We start from the raw sequence: 27452 nt of genomic DNA, 5'->3' as shown, positions 1-27452 counted from the left end.
AAAATATCGATTTGTTTTGGTTTCGTTGGTCGCTTTTTATTGTTACAGAATGCAAAAATCAGACGTATAGATCGGAAGAAAATCACCGAAAATTTATGAAAAGTCTATTTTTTTCCTTGGCACAGTTTCAAGAAAAATATGGTAAGTTAAGTGCACAAATTTGCTTCGGTTTACACCCATTCCTTATTGCGTTTTTCTCCGATTTTCAAAGAATTGGTTTTAGCTAAGAGGTAACCCTCTTGTAGGAGGGTTTAGCAGAGAAATGCATAGAGTAATGACCACCGAACGATAAGAGATACAATTTGCTACTATCGTATACATTAGATTAAGTCAACCAGAGAAACTGGTCTCAAGAAAAGCCTTGAAGCATCATCACGGTTGAAATGGAAGAAGTTCGGGACCGTCTTGTAGATGCTGTCCAATCGATGCAGGTGAGCGACCTTTGCTTCAAGATGTTTGCATGACTTTAGATTGGCTAATTAGATTTTAAGTCGATGTTACGTAATGACTGTGCATATTATATTAAACTGATAAATCGATACTCGATTCATTACTATAGGTGATTGTATCCATCTGTATTTCTTCTTATTCATGCTTTCATCGTCACTTCTGTCGAATACTCAATGTTAGTGATAAGCGGTGGTGAACGGATCTAAAGAAAACAATCGTAAACCTAGCTTAAGGGATATAAACAATAATAGTGCATAGTCTGATTTTTTGTATATTTTCGATACTGCTGTGTTGATTTGGTAACATCCTAGACGAACATAAATATGGCTACCGAAAGTGGGCTCCGAGTAGTGAGACAGTACTCGGACGAAGGTCGCAATATGGCTATGCGAGTGAGTAGTAGATACGAGTGGTGCAATTCGATGAATCATTTGAACATAATTCTATTGTAGGCTTTAAATGATACTACTGCCAACACGGCTGTGAGAAATGCGTGGTCCAATGTTTTAACGTTGATTCAAAGACTGAAAGACACTGCTAGAGAGGTGGCAGATCCAACAATAATCTATGAACAGCTACGGATCCTTTTCCGGGATGAGAGTAGGTGCTTGAAAATATTATTGGTAGAATTAACATTCAATATCCGTTTTTCTTCTCCTTATTAGTTTCACGCAACAACGCATTCTTCATTCTGGTTGGAATTGGTTTCGGTACCACTGGAGGTGTCCTACTCGGTTTTTGGTTAGCACGACCCCATCTGGCAACACCAATTATGAAATCAATCGCCTGTACTTCATTCCGGGATCCGGATAATGTAACCGTGTGCAATACTTCTGTTCCACAGTTTGAATCGTCCTCCGATATACTAGTGCGCGTACGTGCAGCAGCCCTGAACCGAATAGATCGCCGAATAGCATTCGGCTACGGACGAACCCTTCGACGGATGATTAAGAACTACGACACCAACTACAATCCGGAACTTCCATTAGTACTAGGGCGTTCATGTGCAGGGATCGTTGAAGCCGTCGGGAAAGGTACAAAAAGTGGTATAGAAATTGGTGATGAAGTGTGGTTGGTAGCTCCCTGGCATGAGTCGGGTACTGCTGCAGAACTTGTTGTTGTACCTGAAACTCGAATATCCAGAAAACCATTCCTAATTGGTTTCGAGGGTGCCGCCAGTTTGCCATACAGTGGCTGCATAGCATTAAGTTTGATGGATGCTAACTGTCTCACGGAACATACTTCCAAAGGAAAACGAATATTGGTACAGGATGCATGCTCGCCTGTAGGATGCGTCATAACACAATTAGCTAACAAATGGGGAGCTCAGGTCGCTGTTACTTGTCACACCAGATCCGCACCGGTCATTCATGAGCTAGGTAAGTTTGATTTTAAGCCAACCGGTAGTTTGTAATCTGACAAATTTTATCGAATTTCAAAATCAAAACGCTTGCAGAAGAAAGAGGTATTTGTGATTGTGAAGTTTCACATTGTAACCAGTAATCATTCCAATTTTCCACTCTAGGTGCCAGTGACATAATCACGTTCGCCAACGAGCACTTTCGATCCAACTTCATCGACGTTAACGTAGAAAAGTCAAATCTGATCAACGAACTGACGGGTAGAGAAAAGTTTGACTACATCTTCCTAACGACCCGAATAGCATACGATCACAAATTTCTGGAAAAATTTCTTGCCAAAGGCGGTAAAATTATAGACGCAGTTGAACCAGAACTCGCATCGGATGAGTTCGGCCCCCTGATGCGGGTGCTTCTCAGTATTCTCGTAAGGTTTCGGAAAGTGACAGCAGCACTCTTTCGAACACATCCTGATTGGGGAGGACCACATCTGTGTCACTTGGTGCTGGAAAGACTGGCTGGGTTTGTGAATGATGAAACGTTGAAAACAGTTGTTGACAGGGTAAGTTGTAAAGCTCGCTCATTTTGCTGCGAGTACAAACATGTTTCGTTGTAGGTTTACACCCCAAATGAAGTTGAACGGGCGCTTGACCACATTTGCAGTGAGAAAAGTATTGGTAGCACTATCATTACGTTTCGATGAGCGTAGTAATTGGTTGAACTTGGGAACAGTACTGCACAAACAGACTTAACACCATTTTTATCATGAAGATTTACTAGTTCTCAAATTGTGACAATTGTCAATTCCACAGCGCGCATCTATGTGTAATTCTAAACAACAATCGCTTTCTTGGGTATCTAACAGTTTTAAGATTTCTTGCAACAGGTTTTAGTTCCATCTCTTTATGTTAGTAGTGATGTTGGTGAACATCAGTTTGCCATAAAAATTTACATAGTTTTTATTAAAAATTGTGGCTTACGCAAATATCTTTCTACCGTTTGCTGTTAAAAATTCTTTCTCATGAAGCCAATTAGCAGAACCCACATCAGTAATTTAGCTTTTTTTTCAAGGTGATGCAAAAAACCTGATCTTACTATACCTAGGTCTGCTATTTAGTTTCACGAAAAGTTTCATTAGTTCAAAAATGTAATATCGGTAGCGAATTACAACTGTAGGAAAATGAAAAAAATGTCTTCATCTTTGTGTTTGCAAACATACTGGTTTATTTGTTTTAAATTTATGTATCACAAGGCATCTTAAATTTACTGAAGTATTATTGCATCAGTACCAAATTGAGAAATGCGTCCTATTCAACCTTACCTCAATTCATAATGGATCACTTTTTCGAACAAAAATTAGCTTTATTACTTCGCAGGAACCTACCAGTTGTGGTCTCTGTAGGCGGATTTTAAAAGAAAAAATTTATGCTCGAGCTAAAATCTACACACCATCGTAAGAACGCGATAAATGATCGGTTGGTACTTGCTCAGTTGTTCGCGATTTGCGTCTTCTTTCATTTTTAAATGCTGCTCGTAAAAGGCTATTAACACGATATTGATTTGAGCCTGCTCGTGCATCTGATTCGGACATACCCAGCATTATGAAACGATCATAGAACATTTCTGCAAAACGAAACGAATTGATATTCATGTAGAGCATTTAGAACACAGCATTTACCATAGATCCATTCTCTGTCACTCGTGGGCATCTCGTTTTTTGGTACCACGATTAATGTCTCCTTTTCTACTGCATTCTTTTTTGCCCCACTAGGATTTCTCGACGGTTTTCCACTTATACTCATCTCTTTGAATCCCGCAGGATAGAGGACTTCAAGAAGTAGTCTGGCGAATATGGAGTCTTTATTTGCTGCTATCCGATGCATCTCCAACACTTGATCGCCGTTCGGATAATTTAGGTAGGACTTGAATGAAGCAGCCCGCGTTGGTTGGGAAATGCTGAGTACATTATGAAGGGACATGTTCCGTTCCCAAAGCATTTGGTTTTCAGATTCCATCCTTTTGACTTTCTTTTCCATTTTCAATATCTGGTCGCACTTTTCGATTATTTGAAGACGAAATTCAAATCGTAATATATCAATTTTTCTATAACCCACATACACTGAAAATTTACCTGGTTAGAACGAGACTTTTGAATTCTACTGATATTTGTTGCGTGAATTATGCTAGTTTCACCCGTTTTTCGTTGATTTGTGTCATGCACCAAAATTGAATCACAACTATTGTTCGCAGATTCCTGTAACGAACTTCATGTTAAGCATTTTATATAAATATTTTTTTCTATAGCTCACATTATTCACTCCATCGGTTTCTGAAGATGTATCGCTGTCAATGTAACTTGCTAGAGCAATCTGAGATTGCGGTTTCAAATCCTAAAATGGACATAATATTCTGATCAGTAGTGCTTGTCAAATTACTATGAAATTGAATTTTTATACAATTACGATGAAACTACAACACAAGCGGTATCTAAACATTTCCACAGTGTCATGCAGATATTAGCAATAAATAGAACTGACAATCCATATCACAGCTCGTAACAGAAAAGAATCCTAAAGCTAATTTTACTACCTCCACCAATCCACATGTTGATGATTCATCAATTGCCTGTTTACATCTGTCATCTTGCGATGGAGCGCGAGTTTTTCCTGTTTTCTGCGATTCTGGAGAGTTGCTTAAAAGATCCATATCTGCATTTAGTAATGTTGAGCAATTAACCGGAGCCTTCAAATTAGTAAATCCAGTAATTGAAAGCGAACTAGAGGCCTGTTAGAACAACCAATTTTTTTTATTGAAATATAAAGATGTTTAAAGCAATCACTCACAGGCGCATTTGATTGACCATGGAAAATGTTTCCATTTTTCGCTATTGATACTGCTCTCTTTCTCCTACGCTTATGGGCAGATTTAGATAGATCATCATTCCTGCAGCGCTAAAACGGAAAAGGGTATTCGATGAAAAAAGCAATAATTTAACTTTTGATCGTACCTTTTGTCGAATCTTCTGTCTGAGAATAATTCTGTACCGCAGGGGAAGACCTTCACACAAGTCAACGATGTCCATATCTACCATGCAATCCAAGAGATTCACATCAATAAGATTCTTCGAAAACCTGTCCCACAAAATCTCCAACTCCCACTGTTTCAGTAGAAGTAGTAACTCATCACAGGAATTGAAGACCCCATTTTCTTTTGGATCCGTTTCGTTCAGGCGCCGTTTGTTGGAAATATTGCTGCCAGTATCTACGTAGGAAAATTCTTCACAAACGCTAAAATATTTTACGTTATCCAAAACGGAATTTTACAAACGAATATAAAGTCAAAACCTTGAATTGTGGTCTTCAAGCGTTGCTGTCAATTCGCCATAGCTCATTTCTGTAAGCGGTTCACTCTTGATTTCAATTTCCATCGTGAGATACAATAAAAAAAAATTATAATTTAAATTAAATTGGATTTTAACATCAGTATTCTGCGCCTGTTCAGTTTGTTTACATTTAAGACGTTAAAATAGAAAGGTTAAAGACACTGAATCCCTCTGGATAAAGACTCGCGCTAAAAGAGATTACAATTGAAGCATGAATTTTGAAAACAGCGAAACTCGCATTTGACCCAAAACAGAGAAAACGGCGATGACATTTTCGAAGTTTTGTTTTAAATGTTTTTTAAAAATTATACCGATTTTTACACCAATTATTCAGCCAAAATGCTCACCAAAGGTGCCTTTTCATTGAATGGAACGAACATTCGCGATCACGATAATTAAAAGAGCGGATTGAAGAAAAATTAAAGTTACGATGTTATTAGTATCACGCTCACAGTTTCGTCGTTTTACTTTCGTTAGTTTTGGTATCTTTGTTGCACTTACGTTATTTCAGTTTCGTCAATTGTGGTGACTAATCTTATCATTTTTTAATCAATTCTTTGACTGAACTGTTCCGCCGAGGCAGTATGCCAATGAGGACAACCAACATTTGTATAGTTTGTCACTTTTGAGCAGTGTGTTGAAGACAAATAAAGGATACGTTATTCTGAGCATCACGCTTACACTTTCGACATTTTTCAATTAGTTTTTCAGCTGCATTACCGAATAATGAAACGAAAGTTTGTCAACATGCACATTAAGATGCGTAGAATGCGGGGGAGTGAATTCAGGGGTGCCAACCTTCCAGATTTATCTGGATTCATCCAAATTTTTAAGTGTCGTCCAGACATACAGATTTATGTTTGTCTGATCCAGAATTCTGAAAATTTGTCCAGATTTATCAAGACAATTTCGAAAATAAAATGAGTTACAAGAATGCATAGTTGATTTTTGAACTGCCTTTTAACCTACGATTTCTAAAACAAAACTTTTTAGAAATACTGGAAACACAACGTACCAAAATTTTTTTTCGCTAAATGTGAATAAATTTTGTTGAGTTTTAATCAGCTTCGAGTTCAGTAATGCAAGATACTGAAAGCTCAGAGACTCAAATTTAATTCATATGCTTTATGCTGTAAATTAAACATTTAAATTGGTCAGATTGGCGGGGCAACTAATGAATTTTCAGAAAGCCGAGATATATTGTTAACGTTTTATAAAAGCGACCGAAAATAAAAGTCGCAAGGACAAAACATGCTTCGTAAAACCCGTTTCAAATATTTTAGAATATAAAACCGGATATAAACTTCAAGCATAAAAATCGAACTGGGACTTTCCTCTGCAAGAGTCGGATGAAAAAACCTTCAGTATAAAAACCGGAAGAAAATATGTCCGATTCTTACAAAGAAGTTTTTGTTAGCCAACTTTTAATCTTGAAAATCACGAGCATCTGTAGCTCCTGTAGCTTATGCTGGAGGCTCATTCTTACCGAGTTTTGCTGGTGAACAATTTTTAAGCGATTCTTATGCTGAAGAATGTCCGTCCGATTTTTACGCTTGAAGTTTATTTCCGATTTTTATATTCTAATGAATTTGGAACGGAACGTTTTACGAAGCATATTCTATCCTTGCGACTTTTATTTTCGGTCGAACATTAGTAAATTGCCAAAATACAGCTCATAGATGTAAAATGAAGCTCACTCAAAAAAAAATTTTTTGGCCATCCAGACAAATCCAGACTTTTTCCAAAAATTTTCCAGACTTCTTGGAAAAATACTTGGTATCTCTGGGAGTGATAATCTCAGTTTGTTTACATTTGTTAGTTACGGTGTTTTCAAAAATCATGCTTGAATTCTTTTCTCGTGCTATCCCGAATAAAAATGTATAACGTAATTACAACGATTTTCATTGTTACATCCTAGGGGCAGATCACTTGATGCATTTTTAAAAATCAGCGAAATTAAATGCATTTCTTTCCATCAAAATCGAAATTCGTAATGCATTTTGCGTTGCGTGTAAAGCGTCAAAACCCTACAAAAAACAGCCCTACATTCGACAAAACATCGTACAAAGTGGATCAGCGTAGGACGATTGTTAAGTAATCTTTTCTGCGAGGGAGTGCAAAGTTGATGCAAAAATGGAAATTAAATGCATTCTTTCTAAGTTGATGCAAATTTGTTATACATTCCTAGAGTGATCTGCCCCTAGGTTACATCACAATGAAAAACGATGTGAAAGAATCAGATATGATGCAAAATGTACAATGAAAATACGATCAAAATTGTTGTTTCTGCAATCAAGTTCGTTGTAAAACCGATTTTTACATAAAAAGGGGGTTGTTAAGCGATGTGACAGTGAAAAAACAACTTTTTCCATACATTCTGAAACTAGGGGCAGATCACTCGAAGAATGTATACCAAATTTGCATCAAATTAGAAAAAATGCATTTAATTTCCATTTTTGCATCAGCTTTGCACTCCCTCGCAGAAAAGTTTGTTTGACAAACGTACTACGCTGATCCACTTTGTTCGACGTTTTGTTAAATGTAGGACTAGTTTTTCTGTAGGGTTTTGACGTCTTACACGCAACGCAAACAACATTGCACGCAACGCAAAAACATTGCACGCGACGCAAAATACATTATGAATATCCATTTTGATGGAAATAAATGCATTTAATTTCGCTGATTTTTAAAAATGCATCACAAGTGATCTGCCCCTAGTTCTGAAATCACTTACAACGATTTATGTTGTTATTCTGTTGTAGATTTTGGATGTCAAGACCTTGTTTTACATTGTTTTAACAATGATTTTATTTGTTTTTTTTTTCATCGGATTTACTGTTAAATTTGATTTGCAGATTAATTGGGATTTAAAAGTAATCTTTTTTTTTTATTTTTTTTATTCATGTTTGAATTGCAGTATATAGATGCTTACACAATATCTCTTCTCCACGTTATAATCGATTCCGGAAGCACATCGCATATGGGAACTCGAAATGAAAACGCGCAACATTGTCCGGTAATAGAGCAAAATCTTGCCAACTGAAAAAATCGTGAAATGAAAAGTTAGCAAACAAAACCTTTAGCAGTCGTGACAATATTGAATCATACTTCAACTTTTCATGTTCCGCCGAACATTCTCCTGACATTTGTTGCCTTTTATCCTCGCTTTTGTCTGTTTTTGATGATCGACCACGCGGCCAAAAACTGGCCCGGATCAGTTCACGATTGCCGGCCTGTAAATAGGAAATATTGAACTACCCTAATAAACATCTTATGATTCAAGAGCCCAACGACCTGTTCAGGGTATCATCCAAGCAATATGTGGAATCGGTGGACTATATAGGTTAAAGTTCGTGTATAATATTTTTTATTAGGGTAGATTTCTCTTCATCACAGTATATATAATATCTCCATACCAAAGTTTTAAAAACTGGAAAACATGCCACAAAGCGGTCAAATTGGACGCCATGGTGAAAAAAGTGCGTTTGAAAATAATAACAAATAAAATACACAAAAAAACGAAAAGCGTCATTTTTGTGTAAAATCTTAGAAAGTACTGAAACCAAAAAATTGATGTTACTATAAAAATTGTTGTTAATAACGATAACTGTTGTAAATACAATGTTTCGACTATCAATTCCGATTTTCCGTTCTGTCCGGGTTCTCTGGCCTCATTTTGTGCTGAGTGCATACATACACTCTGATTTTATGCAGTGTTACGCATTTCTCTGTACGGAACTCTCTCGAGATAACGACGCTGAATCCTTCTGGATAGACTCGACATGTCAATCGTTTGTTTCCCATTTATATGGCAGTGTCATTCCAATCGGGCACGAGACCTGTCAATTTCATTCCAATCGAGCAGAAGACTTGTAAAATGTTGCAATCTGATGAATGAATTTTGGAAAGTATTGTGATACAGTCGTGATTCGCTGGTTGGACATTTTCTAACTGGACCGCTTTTAGTTGGACCTCCGCTAGTTGGACCACTGTCCAATTAAAAAGCATCTGAATGTCAAAATCTCATATCAAATTCACTTTGAAAATCTATTTAAAAATCTATATTTTTACACTGCTAATGTCTTCTTAGGAGCGTTTTTGACATTTGTCAGTTGGTCCAACTAGCGAATCAAATGTGGTAGGAAATTTGTACCCATTTTATGGGTACTACGCCACTACTAGAAAAAAACTCTAGAAAAAGAACAGCGAAGACTCCATTTTGGATCGATTGGATTCGCGTTTAGCTGTCAAACATTATAACATTGGACGTGTTGCCATACAATGCCGGGGCATTGAGTTCTTGTCGGCCGGTCTCACGAACACTAACGCAGTTTCTAGGTTGAAAACAATCCCATTCACTTTTGCCGTCTTTGTTTATTGTTTTCCACCAGCTAGTGATGTAGTGTTTGTGTCATGTGACGTGTACGTACATAAAAAGTCTATACATTGCCAAAAATGCTGTTTTCTCTTCGCAGTTCTCTTACTACACTGATAAAATAAAGTACCCATTAATGCGTAGAAAACTACACATTTTCAATAAAACTGGAATAACCCATTAAATGGGTAAGGAGTTTGTACCCATAAGTGAGTACAGGTCTAGTACATCAACCAGGGTATGTTTTGCTCATTTTTTTTCGCGGAACTGTTGCAATGAAATGCGTAAAAATACCCATTCATGAAAATCGCGCCAGAATGAAAAATACTGTCAATAGAATTATTTCTGAATTAAAAAAAAATAAAATAACATTTATAGTCGTGATTCGCTGGTTGGGCCACAGCCTCTGTCCAACTAACGAATTTGATTCGCTAGTTGGACCAACTAAAAAATGTCTAAAACTCTCCAAAGAAGACATTAGTAGTGTAAGAGATTGATAAATAGATTGTTAAAGTGAATTTGACATGAGATTTTGACTTTCAGACGCTTTTTAATTGGACAAAAACTAGTGGAGGTCTAACTAAAAAGTGGTCCAGGAGTCCAGGATGAGGAGTCTAGATAGATCCTATTCTAAAACTACTTAATAAAATAAAACCGCCAACTGGATATATTTTTGATGGCTGGATCTTTTGGCTTCTCTAAAAATGCCGAACTGGCCCATATTTGCAACATCCTCAGTAGTCCAAACAGCCGTTGTTTTCGGAGCATTGCCGAAGTGTTCCGTTTCCGCCACGGACTCCGATGCAGGCCGATAATTTGCAGGTTCCGCTACGATCCTTAGTTTGCAGGTTAACTCGCTTGAAATACTTCTTAAGGATTTTTCACCCATTATTAAGATCAATATACCCTAATCACAGATAACAGACGTTTAAGCTCGATTTGAATCGTGTATAAATACCCGCTACCAAGCCCGCTACTGAAATTTCGAAAAAAAAAATTAAAGGGTTGTGTACAGGACACGACCACGGTGACATTAAAAATGTAGCTTTTTTCAAGAGCGTGCAAATGAATTTTATCTATCACACATATCGACACGTTCTTGCTCACTCGCCTGTTTTCATATGTTACAATTTTCTATATACCCTTCCCATTACAACATAATTTATTGAAGGTCATTTAGCGGTAATCTATTATTACAATTAATCAAGTGTCTCACTAGGTGATTGGCGTTATTTGGCTGATCCATCTAGTAAAAATAGGCTATAGGCCAGAACATATATTCAAAAGAAAAGTTCCATATTGAGAACTGTGATGAGGAAGCCCACGCCCGCCAACGGAAATATACAGATTCTCCATGAAATATGAAATTTCATTTTCCATTTAAATTTTCAATAATGTACTAATGAACTTAAGTAAACAATCTTAAGGTTAAGTATTTCTTGATAGATTAGTGGTGGAAAAAAGGAAATTATTTGATAAATTACATTGTTATACAACGTTCGCACTACCAGTTAAAACGGGTTTTTATGCTATCTTGGTGACATTTTTCTTGTTGATAATTATTATTACATGTTATAACTCTGTAGTGTAAACATTGTATTGTTGAACCAATTCTGCAGCGTCTTATGTTATATAGGTGTTTTATGTGGTAATAGGACTGACATAATTATATCTTCAGTACAGCGGTGTGTTTCATAATGTAAAACAGATTTTTTTTTAAATTTAAATTAATATACCCAACCGTTCTATTAGTTGTAAACTTTAAAACGCAATTAGAACTGTGTTTTAAATACATAGGGCAGGACAGACACTCTGACTGGATAAACTGGGAAAACAATTTTAAGTCCAGTAACGCTTAAGACATGGCTTGAATTTGAATCGAAAAAGAACACCCGCTTAAACCGCTGCTGGGACGGTAAGTTCTGTTTTAAAATTTTCCGTTGTGTGCAGTACGAAACAAAAGTGTTTGAAATTAGAAAACAAAAAGTTTTGCTGGGAATGTGATTGTTTCCGATGCAATTACACTCAGATTTTTCACGCAGGGAATACAGGCCGTGCAAATGAAAACCGCGTAAATGATACGCGGTTTTCAGTTTCAAAATCCGCGTAAAAAACCTGAGTGTACTCTCCTATATAAAATACTACGCTGCTGAACAGTGCAATAACTACAGAAGCACGTTGTCAGATGCCTTACTGATAAAAAACATAACCGAAATATATATATCACATATAACCGAAATATGAAACATATGAAAACCAATAGGCTCTTTACCCTACGCAGCTTCAAAGCGCCGTAAACATGGATTAACAAGTTACAAGGCACACGCATGCATAAAAATAAATATATTTTTTTCAAACGCAACACTCTTAAGCAGCACACACCGTATTGAATTAAATCCAAACCACCCCACCCACCCACTTTGCAAATCATTCTGTGACACCGTGCTGGTACCCGAAAAATCCGCACACGGCCACCGCTGCCGAAAATGCATAGCGTCTACCGCTTATTGTAGTGCCCAGACACTGCAGCCATGATCTTCCCCGTTCGACATAAGAACAAAAACTGATTCAAACGGGTACGGGTCACCTCTATTTATAAACTAACCGTATATGGTTTAGTCACTTAGGTGCGAGTGTATGCGAATGCCAACGTTGCCGAAAATCGATAGCGCTTATTGCATCGCCCGGAGACGATGTTGCTCATATGGGATAAGAGCAACAACTGATTTAAACGGACATGCGTTGCTTCTATTTATGACTTTTCGTTTGTGATTGAGCCACTAACCTACCCTCTAATGACGGCTGTGTCTGAGAAATCTGCATCACGAATGGTAATTTTCCCTTTTTCGTGAACTTTTTAATTTTACCAATTTTTAAAAGTCTACTTTTATTGGGGAGATTTTAAATTATTACCAATATTTAAGTTAGGTGTTTCTGAATCGGTTGGTGTATGAATGATTAAAATCCATTTTGTAATATCGGAGTTATAAGCGTGCAAACCTTACATAGTTTCGTTACATGGGAGATAGTTTAGATTTTAGAATGACACCTAGCCCCAGATAGTGGAGTAAGACATTTTTAATGTCAAAATCATACGCCCGAAATACGTTTGGCAAACGTTTGTAGATGGCACAGTGATCGATTCAATGCAGTTAGAGTGCAGCCGTCAAATACGTGTAGCAAACAGTTGCGCAGATGGCAATAGTGAAACACGGATTTCCAACGTTTGTCAGTTTGAAAGTTTACACAGGTTTTTGAAGAAATTTACTTCTAGCCTAAACGTCTGTTATCTATGCCCTAATTAACATCTTATCATTCAAGAGCCTAACGACCTGTTCAGGGTATCATCCCAATAATATGTGGAATCTTTGGACTATATGGGGTAAAGTTCGTGCATAATATTTTTATTAGGGTACCCTTTGACATTGACATACCTCATCGAGTAGTTGTGAAATGGATGAAAAGTACTCATTGTTAGAAACAAAAAAAATACGAAAATGTGCAATTTTAATACATAAAATGGGTAAAGTTTTTTTACCGTGTAGAGTTTTTCTTGCCGCCCACTAAGACGTCCAAAAAATTGTGGCAAAACCGTTCAACACGGATCCAACGATGGACGTTTGTTGAACGGTTATTTGGACGTTGTACAAATTGGTCCAACGAACGTCCTTTATTGGTCGATTTTGAAACCAACCGTTCTTAGAGGGCGGCCACTGCCAATTTTCTACACGGAAACGAAAAACTACCTAAAATTGAGTTCCTTTGACTCAATCTCGTGGTATCGTGGGGGAACTTAAAATTAGGTAAACCGTGTTGAAGGTAGTTTCCATTTAACCACGGCAAAAATTACAACTCATTGATAGGTTTTTTATGCTCAAATTTAAGTTGAATTTACCTAATTTTGAGTTCACCCCAAACAACTCAAAAGTACCTTCCTCCACGGAAGACCTCGATTGAGTCGAATCTCTCTTTCCGTTTTTGACACTAATAAGTGCGAAAGCGACGCCCAACTCAAAAGTAAGTTAAAAGAACTTATTCTGCAGGTTGTTTTATTTAACCGTGTAGGTATATCAAGTTCAAGATGGAGAGAAAGGTGGGAACATTTGACACTTTTGAGTGTATTAGTATTATACTTGCAAAATTAAGCATGGCGGCCGGGGCCCTTGAAGTAAACATCAACATCCGAACGAGCATCCTGATTCTTTGGCGCACGATGAAAAGTGAGAAAAGGCCGAGCTTCACTTCGGATCTATCGATTAGAACACTTATGGACACTTTACCTCGAAAAAAAATCCGATTAAATTAACTATGACCGAACCGAAACAAAACTTATGGCAACAGAAGGGCCCGCTACGTCAACTGTTTGTGCTTTTCTTCTTCATATCCTCTTGTTTTTTCGGCTTCATCAAAGAAAAATGACAACCGCACTCACACACAGAAAAAAATGTGCACAGCTGTACCAAGTGAGCAAATTTTCTGGCAGAGACCGCTCTGCTAAATTTCTGCAAGTCTTGGTTTGGCAGCCCTGTCAGATTTCTGCGCGTATCCTGTCGGGTTAGTTGAGCTAGGACGAACTCGGTTTCGCTCGCGTTTTCTGGCAAATTTTGACAGGAACCGAGCAAAACCCTGGCATAAATCGGACATAAACTGTGCAAAGATCCTGGCAATTCCTACCTGGTAGAATTTAGCACGAATCGAGAAAAACATCTGACAAAGATGTGGCAGGAAACGTATAGAGATCTTGGCCGTACACACGGCACCGGTAACGACCACCACTCGGCCATCGTAGCGCAGTTGATTCTCGTTAGCTGATACCATTTTCTCTCCGCACCCAAGCTAATTGACCTCTGGAATGAGCAAATTCGGCGCCGGGAAGCTTATTTGTTCAACAATAATCTTAAAATTAATTTTAAAGAATTGAAGATACTAGCCAGTTTATTTATAGTCACAATATTGTAACCATGGGTTACTGTTATTAGAAAAAAATATAGCAACAGATTCGTCAGAGCTGCTAGTTTCATGAATATTTTAAGCAAACATCAAATTTGACATTTCCAGTTACCTGAGTCACTGAGGGGTAGTCAGATTTGAGATACAGTTTCGGAATGCAAGTGTCTAGTCGTGTCGTTGGTTAAAGGTAGCAAAAGATTGTTGTTCTCAACATTTCCTGCTTCACGTTCCTCGTCCATTGGCATTTTAATTGAAGGGACATTTGAGACTCCATCTATTTTTTTCTTTCCATTTGGAAAATGTATCTACACAGGATGTTATTAGCATTTATTGAAAAAAAATTGAACATTTCAACATACGCTGCAAATCCTCGTCCCTGCGTTGATAACAAAAAACGGAATATCTTTTTCGCTCTGCACACAAAAACGTACCCATTGTTGTCGTATTACTGGATCTTTCGGAAAGCGAAAGAAACTAAGATTCGGTTGAAAATGTTTTGTGCGGCCACAGTGCATAGCGCAGCACTTCATTTTGATAAAATTTATCACGGCGGAGCAAATCCACATACAATTTAAAAAGCAGGTCAAATGTGACTTACGTTCCCGATATTGGCACTGAAACTTTATTTTGAGCCTAACCTGACAAAACTTACAATTACAGTACTGATCCAAAGTTCCCAACAAGACAAACGTAATTCGCGATCTAAAGCTGGATGTAGACCGCAAGATGGCATGAAAGTGCAATGATGATGTTTTTACTTTCAACTGTCAAAACACATTGAAAATTAAATTTTGAAATTCATAAACCCAATCAAAATTATAATCAAATGTGATTTCATCTAATGAAAAGAAAAATTGATGAAGAAAATATGTTTCCTACGTTTGAAAAATATCTTGATGGTAAATATCTTGAAACACCACTAAGAATTCGTTCATCCGGTTTCAGTTTATGCTAAAATGAAATTTAGAGATTGAAATCTCAATAAAAACACGATAGTGGGCGAAAATCACTGGATTAAAGAGTGCAGGTATTGAAAGTCGAGGTTATCCACTGATAAATCCAATTTCTAAGTAAACATTTCCCGTATCTAAATCAACCGACGTAACCTCAACAATACAAAAAAAATTCCGGATCTCAATAATTCGTAATAAAATATCGAGTTCGACTGAATGTTTTGGTGCCAAACGAAAGAACGAGTTTTTTCTTATCACCTGTATTTAAATTTTTTGTGGAACTATGTATTGTTTATCTTAAAACAATTAAAATAGTACAACCGTCCTACATCATCAATGCAATAAAATATTTTTATCATCATTTGACTGGTACCAATAATGAAATCTAGTTGGCGCGTCGATCGGATAAGTTTCACGTTTGAGAGCCAATCCCTGTTAGAATAGGGAATAGCATAAATTATCTTCAACTATGCAGAAAAAATAGTAAACCTTTCATTGTTCATCTTGGTATGCACGACTTGTAAAATTTTTTTTCCTTACAGCGAGATACATAAACGTCTAATGTATGACAAACATTTGTTAAACGAAAATAATTATATATCTCGACAAACATATGATTACGGCCTAAAAGCCAACTGTCAAAATCCACTTTGAATGGAAATTCCAGACGTTATAACCAATCCGGAGCTGGAACATTCTGAGAAAATTGGAACAAAAACGGCCCCCCCTATTGTCACGTCTTGTCTTAGGTTAGCGTAAGCTTCATATCAGGTTAAGGAAGTGTATACTTACTGCTGCTTTAATTGTTCTGTAACGATCATGGAAGCTGAAATTAAACACGAACCTGTTATAATTGATGGCTACGAATTGGTTGATGCCGGTTTTTACAACGATTCCAGGTATTGTTACAGAACAACAACGAAGTACATCAATTTAACCAGTTTTTATGTTAGCCTTAACCAAGGACGCGCAAACGTAGCTAGTTCTCCAAAGAAACCTCAACAAATTGATAAGGCTGTGCAAGACATTTACGTACCCAGTGAAACGGAGTTCCCGAACGAAGAAATGCAACTGCTACTTCACCAGTGGGGCTTAGAAATCCTAGCGGATAGATTTACTCAAAATTTAATCGACGTGAGCCTATTGGATTACATTCTCGATGTAGATATAATTGATCTCTGTAAGGATTTGCCTATGCGATATAGGTTAATATTGAGACGCAATCTTCAGCAAAAGGTAATAGGGCATTTCAATTATATTAATAGTTGTGATGTAACTTATGTTCTCTTGTAGTGTTACAAAAGGCAGACAGGTGTGACTGACAGCTCAGAGGCTGATGGTAAATACAATAATAAAACGGATGTACATGCTACCGGAGATCCTACTATTAAACTAAACGCCTGCCGGGAACCATCTCCACAATTAGTCGTTCCATACTCCGAGCTAACTGTTCCTGCACAGTCGGATCCCAAATCAAAACAAAATGTGAATATGACGGCAATACTGCATGACTATGTAAGTAATCGTTTCACAGTGAGGCAACATAATATAGTACATATATCCATTAAACTTGTTTACTTACAATGTATTAAAGTACTGATGTAAGGAAGGTACAATTTACGAAAATGCAAAACAATTTTAGTTTAATAAATGTTTGTTTCCCTGTTTTACAGCCAGACTGCGAACGACCATTAAGAAACCGTGAAGTAAGTAGTAAGTTTTTCAATTGATCGTTATCTAGAGTTCCAAAATATTTCCAGACACTTGTTGAAATTTGTCAATGGCACGAGTCGGGCCGAAAATTTCTCGAACAATACCGAATAGAAAATGGCAAAAGGATATATTCAGCAGACTCACGTAAATACATCAAAACTGCTCTCGTCGAATACTTTTTCAAAAGTGGGAAAGGTCGTATTACGGATCAAAACTTTACTACAATGGTTCAAATAATACTAGACGAGCTGCCAGACGAAGATCCACGAATCTGGTACATACCACCATCGGGTGGTTTGACAGCAGGGGGTTTGCTTTTCGCGCGATACAAATATCTGATGCCAAAAAATAAACAATTTCATGTGCAGAAAAGTGATCCAGTGGTACCACACGCTACAGCAGTATTTAAACAAGAGGAACGTCACTGGAAGGGACTCTCAAAGGAAGCGCAACTAGATTGTTCAGGTGTGTGTTCAGTTCTGATTGAGCAAAACTCACGATCAATTTTCGCTTAATGTCCGTAATTGTCTGTTTCAGTTGCGACTGACAGCTCAGAGGCTGATGGTAGATACAATAATAAAACGGATGTACATGCTACCGGAGATCCTACTATTAAACTAAACGCCTGCCGGGAACCATCTCCACAATTAGTCGTTCCATACTCCGAGCTAACTGTTCCTGCACAGTCGGATCCCAAATCAAAACAAAATGTGAATATGACGGCAATACTGCATGACTATGTAAGTAATCGTTTCACAGTGAGGCAACATAATATAGTACATATATCCATTAAACTTGTTTACTTACAATGTATTAAAGTACTGATGTAAGGAAGGTACAATTTGCGGAAATGCAAAACAATTTTAGTTTAATAAATGTTTGTTTCCCTGTTTTACAGCCAGACTGCGAACGACCATTAAGAAACCGTGAAGTAAGTAGTAAGTTTTTCAATTGATCGTTATCTAGAGTTCCAAAATATTTCCAGACACTTGTTGAAATTTGTCAATGGCACGAGTCGGGCCGAAAATTTCTCGAACAATACCGAATAGAAAATGGCAAAAGGATATATTCAGCAGACTCACGTAAATACATCAAAACTGCTCTCGTCGAATACTTTTTCAAAAGTGGGAAAGGTCGTATTACGGATCAAAACTTTACTACAATGGTTCAAATAATACTAGACGAGCTGCCAGACGAAGATCCACGAATCTGGTACATACCACCATCGGGTGGTTTGACAGCAGGGGGTTTGCTTTTCGCGCGATACAAATATCTGATGCCAAAAAATAAACAATTTCATGTGCAGAAAAGTGATCCAGTGGTACCACACGCTACAGCAGTATTTAAACAAGAGGAACGTCACTGGAAGGGACTCTCAAAGGAAGCGCAACTAGATTGTTCAGGTGTGTGTTCAGTTCTGATTGAGCAAAACTCACGATCAATTTTCGCTTAATGTCCGTAATTGTCTTTCAGTTGCGAAGCGAAAATTGAAAAAATGCAGCAATATGAACAGAGCTGATATAATTACTGCCTGGAAAGATTCCTTTCCGCTCCGGCGCTACGAGGCAGTTACTAAAACCATACGCCTAGAGGAATGGGAAGTGCTCGCTAGTTATGAAGATATTACCGAATTGGTTAGATGCATGTTTGATTTTAACTACGCATATTTTTGTAATGCATTATTGGGTAATTTCAGATTAGCTATGATTTCTGTGCGATGCATTCTATCGAGCATGACTGTATTCGCGATCGGATTACCACATTCGTAACTCGCTTCAAAGACGTTTACCATGGTTATAAGATGTTAGTAGATGACGACAAGTGGCTGTCGACGGCTCTTTTTTCTACATTCGGCAACCATTTTGAAATTTGCGGTTAGTTCATATACGTATAATCAAATTATTTTCGAATGGTTGTTGAAAAATAATAGTAATGATTTGTATCAAATATTTTTCTGTCGTTACAGATAATTCGATTTTCCTGGCATTTTACACGTTGCCATTGATATTGCGACAACGTTCTATCCCAATGTGTAAAACACGAATTAAACCATCACTGAAATTGTGTCGAGATGCGTTTATAGTTTTGTTGGAGGTAAGTATTGAGTAGTGCACATTTCAAAACCTTCAATCGTTGTACTCATTGTAGACAGAAGCTGGAATAACCGAAGTAATCGCACAACACAAGCAAACATTTCATCAGGAGGAAACAGGAACGTTGTTGCCACCGTTTATTATCGCTGTTGGAAATACTAGATCTCATAAGGTCAATGAATATTTTGTTATCCTAGATAGCACAATTTTCAAATGCAAAACCGCTGTAGACGCAGTGGATCTTCTGTTTAAGCTGTACGTCGTTTTCCACATTGAGTATGCGTATGGTTGTGCAAGTGTGTTGAGGTTCATTCAGCAGCATTTTTATAATTTGATTCATGAAGGGACTCGACAGGATGCTAGTGTTGCAGCATTAATAACAGATTTGAATCGAAGTCTGAACTAAGTTGATATTATTATCATGAAATACAGTAACAAAGTACTAATGAAATTTTCACTTGTGTGATTGTATGTATTTCCGAAATTCAGATGCATCAATTATCAGTTTACGAATTCATCAATACTTTATTTCACGAGTACGAATGGTGAGTCGTGGCTAATATTCCAGGAATCATGAACTAGTTCACGAATCCACGAATATTTTATATTTTTGTAAAATATTTCATAAGCACAAATGGTGAATCGTGACTAATATATTTGGAATCATTAATTAGTTAACGATCATCTATAGTATTTCGAGTTTCGTTCATCAGAAAATATTCAACCTTTTGATTTTGTAAACTAACTTGTCACAACCACGGAAACCAGATCATGATCAAGATGTATTAAATCATGAATGTTTTATAAATAACGTTCATAATGTTGTGCATTAGTTCACGTACAGAAGTTCACAAAAACAAAGCTTTTGCATTTGATTAAGTTAAAATTTTTGTGTTTCAAACTCATTTCGTTAGTAACTATAAACTGAGAAAAAAATAAAACGAAAACACGCATTTTTTAGGTTGATTCAATCGGATTTCTGCGTTAAAAGTTGCACAAGCAGTTTTGGTTTGCGTTGAAAAACTGCAAAATTAAGCGGACCCTACACGAGACAAGAATATTGACAATAAAATATTGAGAAAACTGCTTCAATATGTCAATCCCAAAAAAATTTCGTTGAATCCTGGGGAATAGAAAATGCGAAAATAAAAGATGGGTGTGTAATGTCAGAGACATAACCGGAGTGAAGTAGAATACACTTCAGGCTGTTAACCCATTATGTCCTAGCGTATGAAATTTCATACGCAAAAACAACACATTTCTGGATCATACTTGTTATACAATAAACTGCCGCTAGAAGCATAACTGTCCCATGTGCTATGGGAATCCCTATACACATGGGACAATTATGCTTCTAGCGGCAGTAAAGGCGTTTTAAAACTTCTGGTCTTCTGTGAACGTTAATTAATACCATATAGTTTATAATGTGTATGCTCAATAATCTTTTTTATACACTGAGAAAAAACCTGTGGTATCTGTGACCAGACTTTCGTGGTTGTTTTAACTATTTGCCGAAATAGCAGTAATGACCATGAGATCGGTAATACTAAACAGCTGTATCGCAAAAAATACAACAAAAATCGATTACCGCTCAACTATGCTGTTGTTGGAATAGTGTGAATCACTATTAAAATTAAAGTAAAAATAAAAATATGAACATGGTAAACATCTTGAATGTAACCAGTGCCATTGTTATAACTACTTTTCGTTTGATTGTCCTCTGCACAATATATTAATAAGTCGTGAACACTAAATGTATAGTTGTTATAAGAATGTAAAGGTTAAAATAACTATATACACCGTTTATGCGGACTTTACCCTTGTCGAAAGCAGCTTCTGCGCATAGTGGTTTTCAGCTGACAATTCTTTGTATTACTAACAACCATAAAACTTGTCAATGTTTGCGTTACCATTAAGTATTACTGCAGGATGCGGCCATTGCAGCGAAAAATGTATAAAGAACATACGTGCGTGCTTTTCGGCGTACATGTTTTTAAATTTTAATTTTTTAACTATTGCAATAATATTATCTCTGTGATATTAGGGTAAGGCGATAGCATCAAAAGCCGTTGTATGATAGAGTTCCAGTCAGGAAAGGTATTTAAAAGCTAAATTTAGGCCTAGCACTAGCCTCACAAAAGGTCTGTACATTAAGAATCGGTTTAAAGTTTTACGAAACAGAAGGTCATGTTTCACAAAGGACTGTATTACTAAGTATTTGCTTTGCTTTATTGCACTATGTAAGTACATACTTCAATTTAATTCAATAACGATATTTTAAAATCATAAAATTTTCGATTTTTCAGTTAAACGTAAAGGCAGAAAAGGAGGCTGAAATGTGGATGCTGAGACGATTAATATTTTTATAAAAAATGTGTATCATGAATAAACTAAGGAATGCTTTCAAAAACCAAGATTGGCTCAAACTTTCTTTTATCCACCCTCGTCATTTCCAAAACAGTGATAGCTCTTTTTTAAATAACTAGTGGAAAAATATCAAAACCCCAAGGTTTTAGTTATTGCAAGCAGGTCCTGCTCAGGATGACTATGCTTATTGTTATACCAAGCATCCCACTTTTAATGGTCATTCACACAACAGAGTGTTCAATTTGACTATTATGCAAAAAGCATGGTAAAACTGGTAAAACATCCCATTCTCCTCGCTTAGTTATAACAAACAGTTCCAGGTCTAGATAACGATGCACATTGTTACGGCGAGCATCCCACTTATAATGGTCCTGCTTACAAAACAATGTTCAATAGTACTATTGTGGTCAAGAGCTCTTGTATAGTAAACTTGAACATGGATATAGTTAAAGTGACCTGATACTATAGTCGGCTAAAAAGCACTATACTCGAAAAGTCGAATTAACCTCCTCATATGGTAAATGTTACCATATAATTTTTCTTAGTGTAAATTTCCATTGTGTTTTCAAACGTCAAAATTGGACAAAATTTAAACAAAAATATGAACAATACATATTATTTATTTTCTCTCCTAAATCACTAATTCTTGTTTCGGATTGTGGACGAATGGCCATGAGAGGTGTGAAAGATGTGGCTCAGTGCGAAAAAATGGAAGAAATTGGTGAAACAATTGCGAAAATTCTGCTGGTAGTTCAAGGTATGAAATTTCATACGCTAGGCTGAACCGATATCTTTTTTCCTAAGGCAAAATTATTTCCTCTTTAGGACCGGGAGGGGATTCACAACTTTCACGCTGATTTTAACGTTGAATCAGTGCATTGAAAGCTAACAAATGCTTAATACATGGCAAACCATACCTGGTTCCACCCAGAATATTTTTTATGTAAATTCTCGTGAGAAAATGTTCTTTTTCTTAAAATAATTACAAAGTTTGAGGGAAAAATAGTTTAATGCATCGAACCAATCATGAGACGAAACGGCACGAGAGAGGAGAGAAGTGTTAAAATCATTCAAAAAAGCTGCTAAACGAATGATCTCGCAAGATTGAAGATATTATTCGATTTTATGCTGAATATAAAGATTTTAGCCGAATTTTCTCTGTGATGATTTTTTGATACCCATCAGCCCAGCGTATGAAATTTCATACGTTAGTTTTTTTCGCAACAAAACGTTCCAAAGTAGTTATTTTATTTTTCCCATACTTAATTCGGCATAATATGAGGGCTCACGAAGTATTTTACAAATTACCAAAAGTTTTAACATAGCTGGGTTATAATGGGTTAATACGAATGCTTCAATTTTGACTATCTTCTGATAGGTTGTATTAAAACCAGCTATTTCGTTACACGGTTGCGCTTCGGCTTCGCCCCATCAGAAACCGACACTAACTTTTTGTCGGAATAGATTAGCGCCGGCTTGACGCATATCGCTTAAAACTAAAACACACTTTGTGTTTCAATCGAACGACTGATCAAACGTGATGTCCCGTCCGAGCAGAAGTTCTGTTTATGCCGATGAGACACAGTGAATCTGAAACTTGTCTTGGCTTAGCAGGCCTATGCTAAAAATATAGCATAGCAGCTATTTCGTTATTTCTAATGGAAATACCGAAATATCGGTACACGTTTATCGAAACCTAAAATATTCGAACATATTTATCCTCATATGGTAACCCTGAAAAGAGCATTTAATGAGAGTGAAACAATTCATTTGGCAACAGCAGAGAATAGGATACACTTGTACCGTTATTTCGATATTTCCATTAGAAATAACTTTCAGAAATTAGTAAAAATTGCAGCATTCGTATTAATAGCTTAAAATGTATGCTACTTCATTTCGGTAATGTCGTTGACATTATCTACCCATCTTTCTAATCTAAAACAGGAAAACTGTTTTGAAAACCCAATAATTGCACAACCTAAGGTGATTTAAAGCTACACTTTTGTGAAATCCCGACAAAAAACAAAATTACGTATTTGTCCAACGAGCTTTCTGTCCCGTTGTTGTAGTGAATCATGCCCCCTTAATGTGGCGAAGTTTACCCCCTCAAAAGTGCGTTTTGCCTTGCCCATTTTTCAAAGTGTAATTTCTAATGATTTTGAAACATTGCAAATTTTACATGTTTTTGAACATTTTGCAAAGCGTTATGCCGATTACAGGGGGAAATGTTGGTTGAATTCTCCCAATTAATGTTCTATAGCTAAACTATGATCATACTTCCTTAGAGGGCGTGTTTTACCCCATGTTTTCATAAATATCGATATACGCAAACCTTAACCAAGCAGATCGATAGAGATATCTTAGAGTGGATTTGTCACAATAACCCTGCAATAGGGATCTTTAGGGGTGTGCGGGTTAAGGCATATTCTGATGCATATTAGTACCGTGTCTCAGTCTTTTTCCAATTTTTAGGCCCGAAACTATTGAAAAAAACATTTTTTAGTTTGTTTCCTTTTAGGACAATAACCCTTGCGACTTGCACGACTCTATAGGTTGCCTTATCAGATCTACCATAGTTTGCAGATGAAACTTGGGATGGCAGGCTGTTAGCAGATTGACAAAGTACCAGATCACGCGGTGTGGGGTGCTGTCCCGGTTAACAATGAGGCGAACGAGATATTTGCAGATACATCATTTAGTCGGACAACTGTCAGTTTGTTGGTTGAATTTAATTTGGTTTTTTTTAAATTTAAAAATCAGAAAAGAATAATTGAGGTTTAAGAATGATATGAGTGCACTCGTAAGGCCACCTGCTATCAATAAATATGAAAAACTGGCACAGAAAGAGCTTTCTGCTTTTTCTGTGGTGTGTCAACATTGTATTTTCCGTGTATGCATGAAACTGGCACGAATGCTATCAGCACCGCCGGCGGCAATCATGAGATGTATCACCTACCACCGAAGAATGCGAGCTGACATGAAACGCAGCAGCTGCTACGCTTACAACGCCAGAACACAAATTAACGAATTTTTATGTTCCCTTTTTATACGTGTCGCAGCTCATTCGATGAAAAAGAGGCAGTCATAGCAACGCTTGCTACTTGAGCGAATTGTACCGACCAATCATGGATCAGATAATTACTACTTTCATACAATCCATTATTTCCGTTATTTTTAGTAATTGTACATCCTACAGAATTGGATACAAACTTGTTCTACATATTTCCAAACAGATAGCAGAATCTTAATCTTATTTTTCCATTCAGTACAATGACAGATATTCACGTTCAAAAATATTCTCCGGGTGGGAGATTTTTGTTCCAATTGTTCCTGCTTTCTAACACGGAGCTGCACAAATTAATCCACGGAGATGAATCCTAATAATCACCTTCTCGCCCGCTTCTCATCCATCAGAAATGAAAATGATGGCCTCTGCTAGTAGCACGTATCGACACAAACTGATTCATCCACCAGTCGTGTACAGCTCACAAATACTAATATACAGCCATCCGTTCGCGCCAAGCAACCAAATACGAATGTTGTTAGAAACAAATCTGTAGCGGACCTATATTTAAAACTTTTCATCATGTAAGTGTTCGGTTGATGCACCATATTGACGGCTCTGACCGAGATGAGCTGAAAATTTTCACCATTTTCGGTAGTTTTTGAAAGTTTTTTTTTAAAACACAGTATTTTCGGTATTAATGCATATTACACATACTCCAAATTTTAATACTACAGTGCGGAACATATTTTCGATAAAATTGCCTTAAACCTCAAATCATGCTATTAAGTAAGATGGAAGTTATTAACGTTCAAAATCTGACGCAACTGCCACAGCCGATATTTTGAAACGCGACCCCCTATTGAAACGTTAGAAGTATTCCACTTCAAAAATTTAGGATGTTTTTTGCCATCATTGATTATTATTATACTTACAGATAGTAAATGAGAATGGACCATGCCAGTCGAAGGCCAGCCACAGGCCCAGTGCTATCTCCTACAGTTCCTAAAATTAAATGTTTGTTAGTGCTACTTACAGATTTCATTTCAATGGAAGAACTATCTCATTCCCTCTTGTAAAGCTCGCGTCGGTCGACCGTCTCATAGAAGATATCTTTCATCGAATCCTCAATTTCCGTCGGAACTCGTATATGAGACGCTCAAGGAGTTCTACTGGCTCGAATATAAACTATCTGAAGCGAACAAGACATTATTTATCACATTAAACATATTCCCTAATCCTAGAATCAACTAAAGCTGTCTGCCGATTCTAATGCAGAAACGCTAATGATGTGACCCTCAAGAATACCTCAGACAACATTAATTAACCCCCTTCGGCACCAGTTTGGCCTTACCAAGCCGTAACGCGAGTGGCGGCGAAAAAACTGCCGAATAGGAGTTGAAAACAGCTTGAAGCAACATTTGATGTTGCTCTAAATATATGTGGTATCCAAGACTGACTTGGATAGTTCCATCGAGCCTAGTTTGCATACCTTACATAACTATAGACTCACTGTTCTCCATTCACCCACAAAGTGTGGTCGTGATAATTCAGTTTTGCAGAATAATTTTTATTTGTTATTTTGCATACAAAAAAGCTAAAAAAAGTTTCGCGAGTCTGTTACTATATGAGTTTTCATATGATCGCGCCAGTGGTTGAGTGGTAAGCGTGATCGCCACTCATTCCAGTTGGCCTGGGTTCAATCCCAGCCAAGGTCGTCGAAATTTTTCTGAGGTGAAAAAATCTGTGGTCACGTCTTCCTTCGGAAAGGAAGTAAAGCCGTTGGTCCCCGGTCCATGAGTTGATGGACAGATAGTGGAGTCACCTCTCTGGCGTCGGTAAAGAAGTAGAATCCAACTTCTATACTTACTAACAAATATCCTCCCGTGATACTTGTGGATTGCGCAGTAGATATATGGCCTCTAGCAAAAGTAAGTAGCGGACTAACCATTCCTTCCCTTTCCTGCCGCGATCTACGTTCGGGCCTGATCGGCGCCGGTATTGATCAATAAACACTTTAGGTTAACCAGGAGTTCCCAGTCAACAAATTTTCTGGCAGAGACTGCTCTGCTAGATTTCTGTAAGTCTTGGTTTGGCAGCCCTGTCAGATTTCTGCGCGCATCCTGTCAAGTTAGTTGATCTATGGCGAACTCGGTTTCGCTCGCGTTTTCTGGCAAATTTTGACAGGAACCGAGCGAAACCCTGGCATAACTCTGAAATAAATCGTGCAAAGATCCTGGCGATTCCTACCTGGTAGAATTTAGCACGAACCGAGCAAAACGTCTGACAAAGATGTGGCAGGAAGCGTACAGAAATCTTGACCGTACATTCCTGGCTGGATTCTGGCTAAAAGTTAGCAGCATCGGTTAGTATAACTGCTTCTATCAGAAACGGTTGTTGAATTTGAGCTAATTCTTTGCCAAAATTCTCGCACAAATCGCGCAAAATACTGGCAGAAACGCTGCTAGCATCAATTTCCTTTGCTCAACTTTTGCTAACTTTCTGCTTGCCACGATGACTGGGTTGCACATTGAAAGATGTTTCGCTACTCCCAAGCATAATTATCAGCTGATTCCCTGTGCAACTTCAGCTAGTCCAGATCGCTCTACAAACTACAGTACAGTACAAACTCAAGCTCTATTACTATATGAGTGTTTATATAGTGTTCGCCAATTTGAAATACACGGTTTCGAGAAAAACGCTATTAAAGGGTGTCCCACATTAAATTGCATCACTGAAAAAACGCTGTAGAAAATAGCCCATTGGGTACTTTCTCTTGAAAATTAGGGTAGAAGTAGTTTAGAGTG

General features: G+C 37.3%; 3 protein-coding genes and 1 long non-coding RNA gene across 7 annotated transcripts; 2 read left to right on the top strand and 2 right to left on the bottom strand.

The window, feature by feature from the left end:
- On the top strand, window positions 1-3026 carry LOC131690192 (reticulon-4-interacting protein 1 homolog, mitochondrial-like). 3 transcript variants are annotated; one of them, XM_058975771.1, is made up of 7 exons: window positions 1-141; window positions 212-431; window positions 762-842; window positions 903-1050; window positions 1116-1829; window positions 1976-2370; window positions 2425-3026. In XM_058975771.1, the coding sequence occupies exons 2-7, from the start codon at window positions 384-386 to the stop codon at window positions 2509-2511; spliced, it is 1473 nt and encodes a 490-aa protein (XP_058831754.1). In that variant the 5' UTR covers window positions 1-141; window positions 212-383; the 3' UTR covers window positions 2512-3026. The 3 variants fall into 3 exon arrangements, with proteins under 3 accessions (XP_058831754.1, XP_058831755.1, XP_058831757.1); XM_058975772.1 differs by having other exon boundaries at window positions 631-842; XM_058975774.1 differs by having other exon boundaries at window positions 560-842.
- On the bottom strand, window positions 3003-5320 carry LOC131690194 (uncharacterized). Its single transcript, XM_058975776.1, has 8 exons — window positions 5153-5320; window positions 4816-5095; window positions 4652-4759; window positions 4398-4592; window positions 4118-4198; window positions 3940-4062; window positions 3487-3862; window positions 3003-3431 (listed from the first exon to the last, which is right to left on the bottom strand). Exons 1-8 carry the CDS (start codon window positions 5233-5235, stop codon window positions 3250-3252), a joined length of 1428 nt encoding a protein of 475 aa, XP_058831759.1. The 5' UTR covers window positions 5236-5320; the 3' UTR covers window positions 3003-3249.
- A 2783-nt stretch (window positions 5321-8103) lies between these two features.
- On the bottom strand, window positions 8104-9382 carry LOC131690203 (uncharacterized). The gene is made up of 3 exons (XR_009305531.1): window positions 8485-9382; window positions 8299-8423; window positions 8104-8229 (listed from the first exon to the last, which is right to left on the bottom strand). It is a non-coding gene; the product is annotated as an uncharacterized LOC131690203 (long non-coding RNA).
- A 6797-nt stretch (window positions 9383-16179) lies between these two features.
- On the top strand, window positions 16180-19725 carry LOC131690187 (uncharacterized). 2 transcript variants are annotated; one of them, XM_058975761.1, is made up of 12 exons: window positions 16180-16367; window positions 16422-16704; window positions 16762-16807; window positions 17146-17174; window positions 17229-17646; window positions 17719-17921; window positions 18080-18112; window positions 18167-18584; window positions 18655-18815; window positions 18878-19055; window positions 19148-19275; window positions 19330-19725. In XM_058975761.1, the coding sequence occupies exons 1-12, from the start codon at window positions 16288-16290 to the stop codon at window positions 19678-19680; spliced, it is 2328 nt and encodes a 775-aa protein (XP_058831744.1). In that variant the 5' UTR covers window positions 16180-16287; the 3' UTR covers window positions 19681-19725. The 2 variants fall into 2 exon arrangements, with proteins under 2 accessions (XP_058831744.1, XP_058831743.1); XM_058975760.1 differs by having other exon boundaries at window positions 16181-16367; window positions 16762-16983; window positions 17142-17174.
- The last annotated feature ends 7727 nt before the right edge of the window (window positions 19726-27452 follow it).

The sequence above is a fragment of the Topomyia yanbarensis genome, chromosome 3, assembly GCF_030247195.1.
Source record: "Topomyia yanbarensis strain Yona2022 chromosome 3, ASM3024719v1, whole genome shotgun sequence".
Taxonomy (NCBI): Eukaryota; Metazoa; Arthropoda; class Insecta; order Diptera; family Culicidae; genus Topomyia; species Topomyia yanbarensis.
The sequence above is the reverse complement of the archived record's forward strand: the minus strand, read 5'-3'. Positions and strand labels throughout refer to the sequence as shown.

What these genes read in the sequence shown, in the direction of transcription:
- LOC131690194 (XM_058975776.1), bottom strand. Translation starts at nt 5,235, where the DNA reads ATGGAAATTGAAATCAAGAGTGAACCGCTTACAGAAATGAGCTATGGC. An exon ending in GACAGAAGATTCGACAAAAG is followed by an intron (nt 4,760 to 4,815) that starts GTACGATCAAAA and finishes TTTCCGTTTTAG; the next exon opens with CGCTGCAGGAATGATGATCT. An exon ending in TGACAGAGAATGGATCTATG is followed by an intron (nt 3,432 to 3,486) that starts GTAAATGCTGTG and finishes TTCGTTTTGCAG; the next exon opens with AAATGTTCTATGATCGTTTC.
- LOC131690187 (XM_058975760.1), top strand. Translation starts at nt 16,288, where the DNA reads ATGGAAGCTGAAATTAAACACGAACCTGTTATAATTGATGGCTACGAA. An exon ending in GGTTTTTACAACGATTCCAG is followed by an intron (nt 16,368 to 16,421) that starts GTATTGTTACAG and finishes TTTTTATGTTAG; the next exon opens with CCTTAACCAAGGACGCGCAA. An exon ending in CGTTTATAGTTTTGTTGGAG is followed by an intron (nt 19,276 to 19,329) that starts GTAAGTATTGAG and finishes TACTCATTGTAG; the next exon opens with ACAGAAGCTGGAATAACCGA.
- LOC131690192 (XM_058975771.1), top strand. Translation starts at nt 384, where the DNA reads ATGGAAGAAGTTCGGGACCGTCTTGTAGATGCTGTCCAATCGATGCAG. An exon ending in GTCGCAATATGGCTATGCGA is followed by an intron (nt 843 to 902) that starts GTGAGTAGTAGA and finishes ATTCTATTGTAG; the next exon opens with GCTTTAAATGATACTACTGC. An exon ending in TGAAAACAGTTGTTGACAGG is followed by an intron (nt 2,371 to 2,424) that starts GTAAGTTGTAAA and finishes GTTTCGTTGTAG; the next exon opens with GTTTACACCCCAAATGAAGT.